At 38.9% G+C, this 14,833-nt stretch overlaps 1 protein-coding gene across 1 annotated transcript in view; it reads right to left on the bottom strand.

Annotated features, from left to right (window-relative positions):
• Positions 1 to 14,833, bottom strand: part of nonC (serine/threonine-protein kinase Smg1) — a 794,437-nt gene that overhangs the window by 367,510 nt on the left and 412,094 nt on the right. Inside the window, 1 exon segment of the mRNA XM_068225601.1 lies at positions 8,522 to 8,828. Coding sequence (XP_068081702.1) covers positions 8,522 to 8,828 — 307 coding nt within the window.

Genomic DNA, 14,833 nt, shown 5'->3' with positions numbered 1-14,833 from the left:
ACGTTTAGTGCCACCGGCGAGAAAAAGTTGACTAATGCTGCTCGAAAATGGGCTGTTGCTATGGCAACAATAACAGAGATGCCTGATTTTAAGGACGCTATCGCCACGTGGGTTGGCTTGCTCTCAGTCGCTTTTGTGATATTATTCAAAGTAGTACTGTGTTAGGTGCGTTAGTTGTTGATGGTTTATAATTATTTACATGTTTGTTTCCTGAATATTATTTTCGTTGTTATTTTTTGTTGTGAGTTAATCAGTGGCTAGTTGTACAGTTCTATTCTCTATTTGATATGTACATTTGCTGGGGTTATTGTCAAGTCAGTGAATGTGAAATCTCGTATTTATCAGCAATGAATTGTTCTGTCATAAATGCCGGAATCATTAACACCAGCTTGGACTCTTTGCAACAGGACGTCTCCGAACTTCGACGCAACACTTCTTCATTTTTGATCGGCTGGGTGGCTATTCATCTCTACTGTCAGCTCCCCGCCGACCTAATAAAGCATATAGGCCGACTCCACACTGGAAGTTAGCCTCCCCATCACCACCACCACCACCACCACCACCACCACCACCATGACCTCCGCTTTCACCTTTCTTCCCATTCCTATCACAAATGTTACGTCCTCCCACACTTCACCAATTGTTACTTCGGTACTTCCTCAGCCAACCTACCCTGATCCACCCAGTTTTCCTTATATCCCTCCCTGCTACTTCAACCACTCACCAACTGCCGCCGAAGAAAGCTCTACGACGCCACCAGCAACGCAGCCACCGCCTCAAGCAGATGCCGTACAACAATCACAATCGCCACAGCTACAACCAGCCCACAACATCATGTATAGTTGAGTCCTATGCTGTGTGGATCCCCTCATTTCTGACAGAGACGTTATCGACGAGATCAACCACGAAGGTATCCCTGTCCGGCGAGCCTTCCGCATCTGGAATTCCTCGGGACCAACATAGTCCGTCTTCACCTGCAAACTGAAGAGGAAGTCCAACGCCTCATCACCAACGGCGCACGCCTCTACGGTCGACAACTCACCGTGGAGCCTTCTCGCTCCCCTCCCAGACCATCACACACCTCACGTCATCGACCCCGAACTGCCCCCCCCCACTATCGACCTCCACCACACGTCAGTCCACCCCTTCCTTCAACGTCCTCCTTCATCCCATCACCTCTATCAGCTGACCTACTCCGACTTCTCACCACCTCCCTATATAACATCTCAGCTATGCTTCACCTCCCCATCTCACACATCGGAACTCCAGTCTGAACCTTCACTACTCCCTAACCCATATCTCCTCAGCCAAGAAGCCCTTATCACTTCTCCACTTAATATAAATTCGCAAAGATGAAACGCTGGTTAATAGAGCAAACGCCGGAAAAGCCATCCATCTAATTTTTGATCTGATTTTTGATATGCTCTATTGGTGGAAAAGAATCTAATTCCCTCCATGGGAACTTAGAATTTCCAGACAGACACGAGCTTAGGAAGAGGTCAAAATTGATTGAATTGCATTAGGCCAACATAGTTGATTAAATATTCGGTCTGTATGAAAGAGTGAAATACCACAGATGAGGTAACTATGACAACGCAGCTTACTTTGTAGTTAATGCTTTCGCCGCTCAAATGTCAGACTTCAACTCTCGTGGGCCCAACTGTAATCACCCTCATTTATGACACATAAATAAGAATAATACAGTCGAACCTCAATATCTCGAACCTCCATTAATCGAATTTCCAGTATCTTGAAGTAACTTAAATGTTCCAGCCGTTTGTCCTATTCTTCACATGTATTTCTCTATTACTCAAAATTCGGTTTCTCAATTTCACGAAGCAAACATTTCCTCCCTTGAAGGAAAAAAATACTCTGCAACTCGAATTTTGTGCAACATTAACCATGCAAAACGGCATTTGTGGTTTTTGAGGAACAGTTAAGTAAAGAAAGGATTACAGTGAAGCTGGGAACTAATATGATGGGAAAAGAAAAATTCGACCTTCTAGTGATCAGAAAATCGGCCAAGCCTCGCTGTTTCTTGGGTGTAAATTAATTACTGGTCACGTACAAAAGCAAGCCCAGAAATCGCAGATGACAAGCTCCATTTACGAAACTCGGCTGCGTGGTATTGACGAGAAGTTTCAATGTGAAGGGAAGAAAGGTTGACCGCAACAAACAGAAGAGGCTAACGGATTTTTAAAGGTGTTAACTGATCTATGATTCTTGCTTCACTACTGTATGTATCGTACACTGTCTTCTAAAAAGTTAATATATTAAGTGCTATAATTAAAGTATGCTATAAAATAGAGTTTCTTCGTATATTTTTAAGTAGCCTACTGTTAAAAATCATGTATTCAGTAAAAGCCCGTAGATACATATGATTCAATTATGTTCTATACGTGCTCAAAAATGGTATTCTAGAAGCTACAACCCAACTACAGAGTGGAAAAGACGGTGGGAAGCAGGAACGGAGACGCATCTGCAGAGTACGTTACATTCATGACAGGAAGATCAGTTTGGTGCAATGTAGCTGTGTAGTGGTGATGCGTATGTTATAATCAAGGTCATGAAATGGAGGTCTTTTTAAACCAAAAACGCGGACACAGCTGTTTCACCTTTTTGCTGCTAGGCAGGAGGAGTTGGGTATAATGTAGGCAACAATACCGGAGGTTATCCAGATGATCAGGGGAGCGGTTTAAGCTACTCGTGGTAATCATGCCGAATGTTAAAGGTAAATGTGTACTAAATGCCGAATTGCAGTTCCTCTACCCGTTTATAGCTCCAGATAATTCGGAAAGAGACAATGGTGTACCAAATGCTCAGCGTGGTTTCTAAACGGCGGAAAAAGCAAGATTGTATGACATTTGCAAACTAAGGAGCACAAACTCTCTGACAAGTTTTCTGCATCCAGTTCATTTCTCACTACTTTCTTTCAAGGAGCTGAACTTGGATCAGCTGAACAGAAATTGGCTGAAAGCATTCCATACTGTTAAACACAATCAAACATTTTACTCGGCAGACAGATTCAGAAGTGTTTCAAACCAAAATATGTGTGTGCTAAGACAAGTGTGAAGCTATTGTCACTAATGTGATGAATCCATTTGTCATACCTGAAGTGAAGAAGGACTTGAAAATGTGAACTATGTCTCGGTGTACACAGGAGCGTCAAATTGTAAATCCACCAAACTTTTCCCTCTTCTTGTTTGCCGTTTTATTTACAAGGGGGTACAGGTAAAATTTTTAGAAATTGGAAAACAAATATGGGAAACTGCTAACATTATTCCCTCATGTGTCCTGAAAACGCTAAGTGATTTTTATCTTGAAAGTAAAGTAGTTGGAATTTGTGCAGACAACACTAATACTAACTTTGGTTCATCTTGGAAAGGTTCTAAGAATGTTTATTGTATCGTGCAGAAGTCTCTTGAGAAATTGATTGTTGGTGTTGGTTGCAGTGTTTACACTGTATACAATGCTACGCAGACTGCTGTGGATTGTCTTAAAGTTTGTGTTGAAGGTGCAGTGCAGAAAATCTACTCATATTTGCACTGTACGCAAGGCCTCCTTGATTGGGTTCTATGATTTCATCGAGACTGGGTACTCCAAAGTTCTCAGTTTCAGTAGAACAAGGTGGCTTTCCTTATGACCTTCCATTGAACGAGTACTGAAGTTGTATCCAGCCCTGAAACCGTATTTTGAATCACAAATCACGTGTCCAACTGTAATCAAACAGTTCTTTTATAATCCCTTGTCTGAGGTGTGGTTGAATTTTGCACATACTCAAGCAACAATTTTTCACAGTATTATTCAATTACTGGAGGGGCAATGTGTTATGTTGCATGCTTGGGAAGTACGTGAGAATCTCGGGAAAAAGTTCTCCAATAGATTAGACTGTGTGTTTGTACCCTTAATTGTTCAATTTAAACCAAAGATTCTTGAAAATGATGGCTTAGTTAATGTTTCACATTTCAACGAAAATGTTGAAATATTTTACTCTACTTTCTTAGAATACTTAGACCACTGGACTTCTCATTTTTCTGGACTCAATGTGTTAATTTGGACAGATCTTAATTCTGTATTTGAATGGAGTGATGCACAAAGGTCCTTAGATTTGTACTGAAGTATACTGTGAAAGACACATGTGATAGTGCTTTTTGATGTAATTCGTAATGTCAGGGAATATGTTACAATTACTAAAGTAAAAGAAAGGAATTTGGCTCGTACACCAACTCATTTGAGGTGGGTGGAAATATTCACCAATTTTGAAGATAGGAATACTGGCTTCAGGAATATAGGTGATATTGTAGAATTTGTGTTGAGCTTGCCTGCTACAAATGCTCTTACAGAATGGGTATATCCATTAACGAACAATCTTTGGACCAATGAAAAATCCAGGCTAAAGCACGAAAATGAAATGTCTTATGGCTTTTAGTGCCGGGATATCCCAGGACGGGTTCGGCTCACCAGTTGCAGGTCTTTTTATTTGATGCCCCTAGGTGATCTGCGCGTCGTGATGAGGATGAAATGATGATGAAGACAACACATACATCCAGCCCCCGTGCCAGGGAAATTAACCAATGATGGTGAAAATTCCCGACCCTGCCGGGAATCGAACCCGGGACCCTCCGAACCGAAGGGCAGTACACTGACCATTCAGGCAACGAGTTGGACAGGCTAAAGCATGAAAATATAGAACACATGCTAATGATAAGGTGCAACTTGGATTATAACTGTGTAGAGTTTTATGACAGACTGTTTGGAAACTTAAACTGTGTCGGTGCGACGTAAAGCAAATATAAATAAATAAATGGAAACTTAAAGTTGTTGAAGGCAATTCATTCAAATGAAAAGTACAACAGCCTATCACAGAGACTTCACACTGCAATGTGTTAATGTAACACTGTAAGAGGTAATGTAAACAAATGTAATAATAGGTTAGTAGTATAATAAAATTTGGTAACTGGTAATTTTTGTTACTGAAACACATTACTTCCTTTGTTATAGCATCCAGAAATCAGAGTGCTTTTAAGTTTTATCATGAGGTAGTGAGTAATACTGTATGATTTATTGTATGCCTTTTATGCTTGGCATCGCTGAAAAGGAATGAGAAAAATTGGCAATCAAGTTTGCTGCTAGACCATATTTACAATCAGGTCCTGCTTTTTGTCTCTGAATATCTGGTCACCCTACATTTGTAACTAAAATTGCAGTTCATTCTATGTTAACAGAGAAGTCTAGAAAAAAGGAGAATTTGAATATATACTAATGCAGAAAAGGAAAAGAAGACAAAAGAAAACAAATTAGGTAAGTGAAATATAAAAGTACTTACTCCCCTTTCCCTCATTCTCAATGAGCAGGCTCTGTCCTGTCACTCTGCATTGACGTTAGAACAAACACTAGCGGGCAATGGCTGGGAGCTGTTGTTATTGAGCAAAGGCAGCAGAAGGGAGCAGAATTGGAGGGGAAGTAGTAGATGGCTGGTCCTGTGCTGTAATTGCATTATTAGTCATCGATTCTGAATAAATTTTTATTATTTCATCGAAGAGAATGCTAATATTTCATTCAGATTAAAGATGGGATTGTTTCTTTGTTTGAGGTGTATCTCTTCTCAGGCATCAAAGGGCTCGTTTCTGCTTCCTAACTTCATCAGGAAGGGCATCAACACTCCCTAAGAAGTACCTCTTTAGCCGGCTGGTATAAATACCACCTGCGTTCATCTTCCCTTGCCAAGATCACCCTCAATGAGTGTTGAGACCTGCCCTCCTGATAAAGCTGGGAAGCAGAAATGAAGTTGTTGGGAGCTGAGAAGAGAAGAGACAGATGTAGAAGAACAGCGTTTGATGAGTAGCGACCCTATCTATTTGAAGATGTAGATATTGTTTGTGTTTACTTGTTTGTCCTTGCCTTTTCCTTCTATTGCTCCAATCCCCTTCACTGGCCTGTCATTGTGTTGATCCTATTACTGTTCCTATCTATGATTAGAAATGTACTGGTCACCGTGAGATTTTTTTTTGCATACCTACCTTCAATAACACCAGACTCAGAAACAGATTCAACCTGATCCTCAAATTCCTGAACATTTCTTTTTTCTTTACAATTTGCTTTACGTCGCATCGATATAGACAGGCCTTATGGCGACGATAGGATAGGAATAGGAAGGAAGCAGCCATGGCCTTAAGTGCAGCCCCAGCATTTGCCTGGTGTGAAAATTGGAAACCATGAAAAACCATCTTCACGGCTGCTGAAAGTGGGGTTTGAACGCACTATCTCCCAGATGCAAGCTCACAGCTGTGCGCCCCTAACCTCTTGGCCGTCCTCAATATTTCACTTGCTAATTAAAAAAAAAAAATATTCTAACCTTGTACACAATTATAAAATTGCTCAAAAAGGAGTGGTCCAGGGAGATCCAAGAAATTGGGTGGATGTGATGAGGATGTCAATCACAGCATCGGTGCAGGGTGACAGAACTGAAAACAATTAACCTGTGTTCTGCGATAAGAGAACGCCACCAAAGCTTAAAGGAAAGATCTACAGGATGGCTGTGAGCCTGTATTGACTCATGTTGTGAAATGCTGAACATTTTTTAATACCACAGGTGTTGTCAAAGTGCCAGAGATGAAAATTCTTACAATATCAACAGGAGTTTTAAAGAAAGATCACATCTGAAATAAGTGAATCAGAAGTACATCACATGAGAAGGAGATGGTCATCGAGGAGGTTCAATGTGAGGAGGAAACATGGTTCGAGAAGGTAAAAGAACAGGATGAAAGCTACTTTACAAAGGAAAGTTTAATGTGTCCTATTCAATAAACAACACACAGTTTTTTTCATGCATCTGTTATCTTCTCTAATATAGCTTCTCAATTTTTTCGCTGCCCTTCTGACTATTTATAATGAGGCAAACACACCTAGCCAACACTGGAAACAATCATCGAGAACGGGACCGCTAAAATTTGAGGAGATCAGGCCTTTCAAGAGTGCTACTATTCTAAAATATGAAATTCATTGGCGGTTTTCCATCATGTGTCACATACATTTCATCTGGCACTTGTCTCCTCTCAAACTTAAGTTTTTCGCTCCCCTCTTAACTATTCGTGGTGATGGAGACTCTAGAAAGCCAGTATGTCAATTCTGAAATTTTTAACACAGAGTTTCACAACCGCACTATAAACACTTATTGTTCATTTCCGTCTTACCTCATTTGATTTCATTCTTTTCTTCATACGTTTTTACACACTTTTTAGCTTCAATTATGTAACAATGTTAACTTTTCACTGAAGATGTCTCAAACGAGTTGATTATTACTCCATCTAATGATGGAAATGTATATATATTGAATTGGTTTTTACTTCCATCATGTCTCTTTTGTTTTTCATTAGTTCCTTCATTATGTTTTTAACACATTTTTAGCTTCTAATATGTAAATAATTTTAACCCCCTTTTTTCAATGTCAAAACATGTTAATATTCAAAATGTTATGTATTGAATAGGAGGATACATTAAATTGTCCTTTGTGAAGTGAAAACAGTCAATATGGAATGGTTTTTATATCTTGTAATAGATGAAAGCTATGTAACAAAAAAAGCTACCCAGGGTACAAGGAAGAGAAAGGTCTAAGATCAGCTTGACCCAATAGATAAAGTGACAACTACCCATTTCTCCAAAAATCATTTTATAAAAATGTAGGCTGGTTAGTGGGGCATAAAACCAATATTAATAATTACCCAACCCCACAAATGTTCAAACATGAGCAAACGGAAAATTTATGCAACTGTATTCTGCTAACCGTGCAGAATATATATGCAGCAGCAGCTTCACAACCATGAAGTACAATGAAGATAAAGCAACTGGGAGGAGAAAGAGGAGGAGGAGATCCTCAGCCACAACTCAGCATATTGGTGAATGTTTTAAGAGATAACATGAACAAGAAGAACCTGAAGAGGTTTGGACATATTAACAGATGAATGAAAAAAGTAAAATGAAATGATAATACTAAAGATGAGAGAGAGCAAGAGAAAGAAAGACAATGAGGAAGATATATGATGTATGGACCTGGTGAAGAACACCATAATGCAAAGGGATGTGGGCAAGAACATGGTAATAGATAACAGGAGTGGAAATTAAAAAAAAAAAATAGAGCATATCTTCTTTGATGATTCTGACTGGGTTCCATCTGGTAAAGAGGTGTTATCGATTGTAATGACGAAGATGATCACTGCAATATAAATAGCAGAAAATGAAATGAGAAATGAGTCTAGTAAAAGTGGGTTACAATCCAGATACATAATGAAAAAACTTAATCTTTTATAAAGTCAGACAGAACTTTAATCCAAATCCATCCAGTTGCTGATTTGGCTTTCAAGTACTATGGGCTGGCTTCATGCGAATATGAAGTTATTCAGTCTAGCGTTTTCACTAAGGAAATTTAAAAATGTAAAACTTCTATCATAATTTAAAATTTGTATGCACAAGAAGAGAATCTCAACATCTGAATAAGAAAAGTTGAAATGTACTGTTAACTTACGTGCAGTAGTTGTAGCAAGATTCATATCTCTCAACCTTGCACCACCAGCTGCAGCTCCTACAACAGCTGGGAAAGTAATCAGATGAGGAGCATCTTCAGCCACTCGACACAATAACTCTGAGACTCTTCGCCTGACGTAAGGTTCGGGATGACTAAGTCGGGAAAATAACTGAGGAATGATTCCTTTCCAGGGACGAGTAGGTGTAGTACCAAGCCCAGATTCTAGAACCTCCTGAAGTTCAAGAGCATGTTTTACAATAAGTCGCAACAGGCGTAGTGTAGCAGTTATTGTTGCACAATCTCCACCCTAAAAATTAAAAAATTTAAAAAATAGAAATGGGCAAAGAATAACTACAGTTTTTGCAATGCACATCTATTACCTCACAGTTTCCTAAATATGCAGATTTTAAGACAATTAAATATTTCTGGATTAACGATCTGTAAGATAAATAGAGGGTTCAGTATATATGAATGCAATTTAAGAATTTAAAAGCATAGCTCCATTCCAAAAATACAGTATTTTTTTTTTAACAGATACATTTATAGGGATATGCAAGTAGATTATGCCAAACTGGATGAGCTAAAAGAAAATTTCAGGAAAAAAAATATAGTTCCATGAAATATTCAAGAGCAGGCTGAGAGGATATGCAATGATATAATTAACCTTCGGAGATCCAAAAGGCAGACTGGCAGTAAAAGACAAAGATAAATGAGAAATGGAGCTGGGTACTTCAAGGAAATATTAAACTATGAATACCAAAGGAGTACCAAGTCTAAAGGGATTACATAGGAAGAGGTGGAAAGATGCAGGAATTTCAAGAACAATAAGGAACAGATCAGACATCAGCTGATATAATAAAATGTGTAAATCTTTATGAAACAGAATTTGGTTAACTAATAATTATTTTTATAAGTTCTAATATTATTAGTTAGTTCTATGAAACAGGGCCCTGGGCTGATGACCTAACAGACAGATACATATGTTATATTCACATCAATAAACTACCATTATGAACAGCTGTCACTACGAAGAATCAGAAGAAGAATGCAACAGATGCAGGTCGACTACCAACCCAACAAAACCAATTCACATACTTGACTTCAAAACACTCAGTTAACATGACTTCCATACAAGTCTCATTAAAACAACAACTCAACTCTACTCCCAAGACTGCCTCTTTATATATGTTGCCTGGCCAGGCTTCTAGAAGAATATGCCATAACATGTTTTTCTCATAAATTCGAGAGTATCCAATAGTACCAATATAAATGGTCTGTTACTGGACATTACCAAAAAATGTTGGTAATGAGACAAAGTCTCTCATAGTGCATTGGAACTGCCTGTGGCTCCAAGTAGCCTATGCAGTGGCTCCACGGTAATGCACTAGCCATGAGTCTTGGTGGGTGTGCTATTAACCAACTGATGGGCCCAACTTAGCACAATGGGGTGAAATGCTGGCAACCAGGAATGGGTTAGTTGGAAAATTTATAATTTCCAATAACGGACCATTATTGGTATTATAAATTTTACACATTCGGGACAAATATTCCAGGTTCCCTATGGGCATCAACATCTATATCAGTCTCCAATAGCCTATTTTATAATGTAAAGAATATTCTACATACTTCTAGTCGCACATAGCATTATTATGGACTTATTACAGTGTGTTGCAAAATGTTACATTGTATTATACATATATACACGTAATAATAAATTATATACTATTGGGGTGCGACTTGTAGATAACCACCTCATGGTGTACCCTGGGCAACGGACTGCTTATGCAGGACGGCTGATAGTCTACACAAATAGGCGACTGAACTAGATCCTGGATCTTTCACAGTCAATCAAAGTTACATCAGAAGATGAAACCAAAGATGAAAACAACCAAAGGTACATATCAGAGCCAACTGACAAGAAAGCTTGGAACCAGTGTTCACACTGTACAGATGAATGCAGAAGGCCTGTCAATGGACAAATGTGAATACCTTAGTAAACTAGCTGATGACCTGAAAATTGACATCCAAACAATACAAGAAACTCATTTGACAGAGGACGATTTGGAAAGCAGAAGTAAGATTACAAGATACAAAATTATAGAGTGTCTTCTCACACCTGTCCATGGATCAATCATGTATGCCAGAAGTAATATTTGCAACATTTCACAAGTGAACTCCCGAAGACTTAGAAATAATCACATGCTGGGATAAAACTACCCAAAAAATGTATGGAAATTATCAGAAAACTGGTGATCCTGAAAAGAGAAAAAAAGATATTAGAAGATCTGAGTAAAGGAAGAAAAGAGAAATGGAGAGATTTAACTTCTCAGTTGAGCTTTACTCACTCCAGCAGAAAAGCATGGACCCTCCTTAGAAAACTTAGTGCTGCTTCAAACATATGCAAAGAGGAGCCATGAAAAACACCAAATGAAATGGCACTACATATCAAAACAAGAGCTGACAAAATTCCAATAGACCCCACTACGAAGAAACACATTGAGAAAGAGATGAAGAAATTGGACAACAGCCTCCAAAATTACTCAAGTCTTCCTAATTCATTCAGCTAAGCAGAAATTGAAAAAGCCATCAACATGCTAAAAATGAGGAAGGCCACAGGTTCAGATGGTATTTTCCATGAATTCATAAGATATCTTGTGAAGTATGGGAAAACATGGCTCAAGAACTTCTTCAATGACATATTAGAGACTGGAATCATTACCCCCAGAGTTCAAGATGACTCACACCATGGCAATCCTCAAACCAGGAAAACCAGCAGATGATCCCTCAGGCTACCGTCCTATTGCAGTAACAAGTATTTGCTACAAATGGTTGGAATTCCTCATCCTCAATCGAATTCAGGAAATAATAAATAACACAACACCAACATACCAGGCAGGTTTCAGAATCAAATGAAGCTGCTGTGAATAAGTATTAGCATTAACATCATACAGTGAGGCAGGATTCCAGAAGAAGCTAAAGACATACATCACTTTTGTTGACCTGACAGTGGCATATGATACATTTTGGCTGGATGGACTACTGTTCAAAACTGAAAAGCACACATGCTGCAAAAAACTTACAGCCCTTCTGAAGAAGATGCTGACAAATCAGTACTTCAAGGTCACCATAGGGCAAAAGACAAGCAAGTCTTTTAAAGTGAAAAATGGACTACCTCAAGGGTCTGTATTAACCCCACTACTTTTCAACTAGTGCACCAGTGACATGCCTGACACCATCAGCAAGAAATTCTGCTATGCTGACGACTTAGCCGTCGTTGTCCAAACTGTCATATTAGAAGAGGGGGAAAGCATACTCTCCAGAACTGGAAACCTTGAATGCATACTACATGAAGTGGAGACTTTGCCCAAATCCAGCTAAGACAGAAGTATGCACATTCCATCTACGTAACCAAATAGCTCACCAAAACCTCAACATTGTGTTCTGCCAACAAAAAATTAAACATAATTACAACCCCAAGTACCTTGCCATCACCTTAGACCATTCTTTAACATACAAAAAACACCGGGAAAATACAAGTCAGAAACTTAAGTCAAGAAACAAAATCATGAAGAAACTACCGGGTATGACATGGGGAGCTGATGCAACCTCACTACGCACTACTGCCTTCACCATGGTTTATCCAGTGGCTGAATACTGTGTCCCGGTGTGTCAAAGTAGTGCTCATACTAGGAAGATTGACGTCCATTTGAACGAATGTATGAGAACCATAACAGGCAAAATAAAATCTAACCCCAATCCCATGGCTACACACTATAAGTAACATACCACCTCCAGAATTGAGACGACAGGAAGCAACTATACGCGAGTGGAAAAAGTTACACCATCCTGATCATCCACAGAATCTTCCAATCTATGAAGTCCTTACTGAATTACCCCCTTCCCGTCTTAATTCAAGGAACCCAATATGGCATGACATAACTGGCTTCAATATCCAGGAAAAATGGCGTCAAAGCTGGAGCTCTGCACATGTGAAACACCAAGGCATCCATGACCCCACAACTCGACTCCCAGGATTTCACCTAAGGAGACCCCAATGGTCTAAACTCAACCGTTTAAGAACAGGCCACACTAGATGAAATGCCATGCTACATAAGTGGGGACTTCAAGAATTCCCTGCCTGTGACTGCGGAGCCCCTTCCCCGCCAGTGCAGCACATTATCGAGGAGTGCCCTCTGAGGAAGTATGATGGACCAGCCAAAGAGAACATCGGCGCTGCACCTCCCTTCTTAGAATGGCTACAGCAACTGGACATTGATTTGTAAATGTAAACGCAACTAACATTCTTGTCCTTGCATATATTAAAAATTTTCTTTTTCTTTTGTGTACTTGCCATCTAATAAATAAATGAAATATACTATTAATTACATGTTCTTACATTAAATAAACTCATATTAATATATATATACAGCAGATGTTTCTTGATATAACCTCAACAAATAATACGATCATGATTATACCATATATGGTTCATACACAACTACATAAATAATAATGTAAACACTTCATAGCTATACCTCACAAATCATAATAGCAATAATAATAATAATAATAATAATAATAATAATAATAATAATAATAATAATAATAATAATAATAATAATAATAATAATCATCATCATCATAAATATTTGCATTATTTACCCATGGGTTAAAGAATATTGTTTCCAAGTTATATTAGTCTATTACACTTGCGTCAGTGTGAAGTGTAACATAGTTTTATACCGCTTCCTTGAAGTGGGTTCTGTAATACTGTTTTATACCCCTTCCTATAAATGAGGGCGTTTCCTGTGTACCTGCAGCAAATCAATGCAACCCCGTCGTCAATAACGAACAGTAGGAAAACAAATTACTGGTTGTAAACAAGGATATTGGTGCCAATTGACCAATTAGGTTACAATCTGTATTAGTGTGTTTCAGTAGATGGGTCCAGAATATTAGACAGATTTCAGAATGTTAACCAAAATGGCATCCATAGCTGTGTCAGATTTCTTTTTTATTTGTAAAACTTATTATATTCATAAATTTATATTTAAAAATTGCTGCACTATTATGATAATTAAAACTAATTTTTGTGTAGAAGAAAGTGTTATCTTTACAAGTATTCCCAAAGATGGTATAATCATGGCTTACCTGACAAAAGAGTAGTATTACAAAAATGTTGCAAAGTTTGGACTGTGAAGAATTGGGAGAAAGAAGATGAGCTGCTCGACTAAGTGGTATGTCAAAAACCATATCAGATGTAAGGGTTTTCAGGCATTTGCTCTATTAACCAGCGTTTCGTCTTAGGCTGCGTGCACACCGAGCGCGCTTCGCATAGTGTGTCGCGTGTTGCTCAACGCTAAGCATCACGGTAAGCATAACCAGTGCTTTGTTCCTAAGCCAGGTGTTCACACCGTCCGTGCTCTGTTGCGCTGAACGCCTACCTTACAGCTAAGCGAAGCGCCAGACAACGCGCAGTGTTGGTTAATTGCTTAGCGTTACCTAGCTGGTTCCGAAGCTATGGAAGAAGAAATTATTCATGCAGTGTTTCAAAGAGAAGAAATATGGAACCCAAGACACAAAAACTATAAAAATTTAATGTCCACGTGTTTGCTGCGTGGTGCTCCTAGACAATTGGGAAAATTGAATTTCTCCCAATACTTCTCTGCTACTTGTCATGGCAATAAAGACTTGCATCTCTGTACAAACAATGAAATTCTCTGAAAGTAATTCGTTCTTCATTAAATTCATGAACCCAATTTCGATTCTGCTTTCTAATTTTCAATTTTAGGTAACTGTTATCCATCAGTAAACCGTTACTGGCATACTTGGATAACGGCATTAGTTTGTGACCACCCTAAAGAGCCTCGCACCAAACTAAGCTGAGATCACGGCGTAGAGTTTTCGGTGTGAACAGCAAGCACGCTTACGCTATGCATAGCATTTCACGCTACACGCGACACACTATGCGAAGCGCGCTCGGTGTGCACGCGGCCTTAGGTCTGACACCAGACTCATCAGAGTGGGATGTGTCAAACCCTACCCACTGACGCTCGTTAATAGAGCAAACGCCTGAAAACCCTTACATCTGATATGTTTTTTGACATTGTTGACATGCTCTGTTAGTGAAAAATATCTAACTCCCTCCATGGGAATTTGGAATTTGCCAAGTGGTATGTTCCGAGCTGTCAGCGGAGAGATGGTGTGGAATGACATTAGTAGACGAATAAGTTTGAGTGGCATAGGAAAGATCACAATATGAAGATAAAGTTGGAATTCAAGAGGACAAATTGGGGCAAATATTCATTTATA

Source organism: Anabrus simplex, chromosome 1 (genome assembly GCF_040414725.1).
Source record: "Anabrus simplex isolate iqAnaSimp1 chromosome 1, ASM4041472v1, whole genome shotgun sequence".
NCBI lineage: Eukaryota > Metazoa > Arthropoda > Insecta > Orthoptera > Tettigoniidae > Anabrus > Anabrus simplex.
The sequence above is the reverse complement of the archived record's forward strand: the minus strand, read 5'-3'. Positions and strand labels throughout refer to the sequence as shown.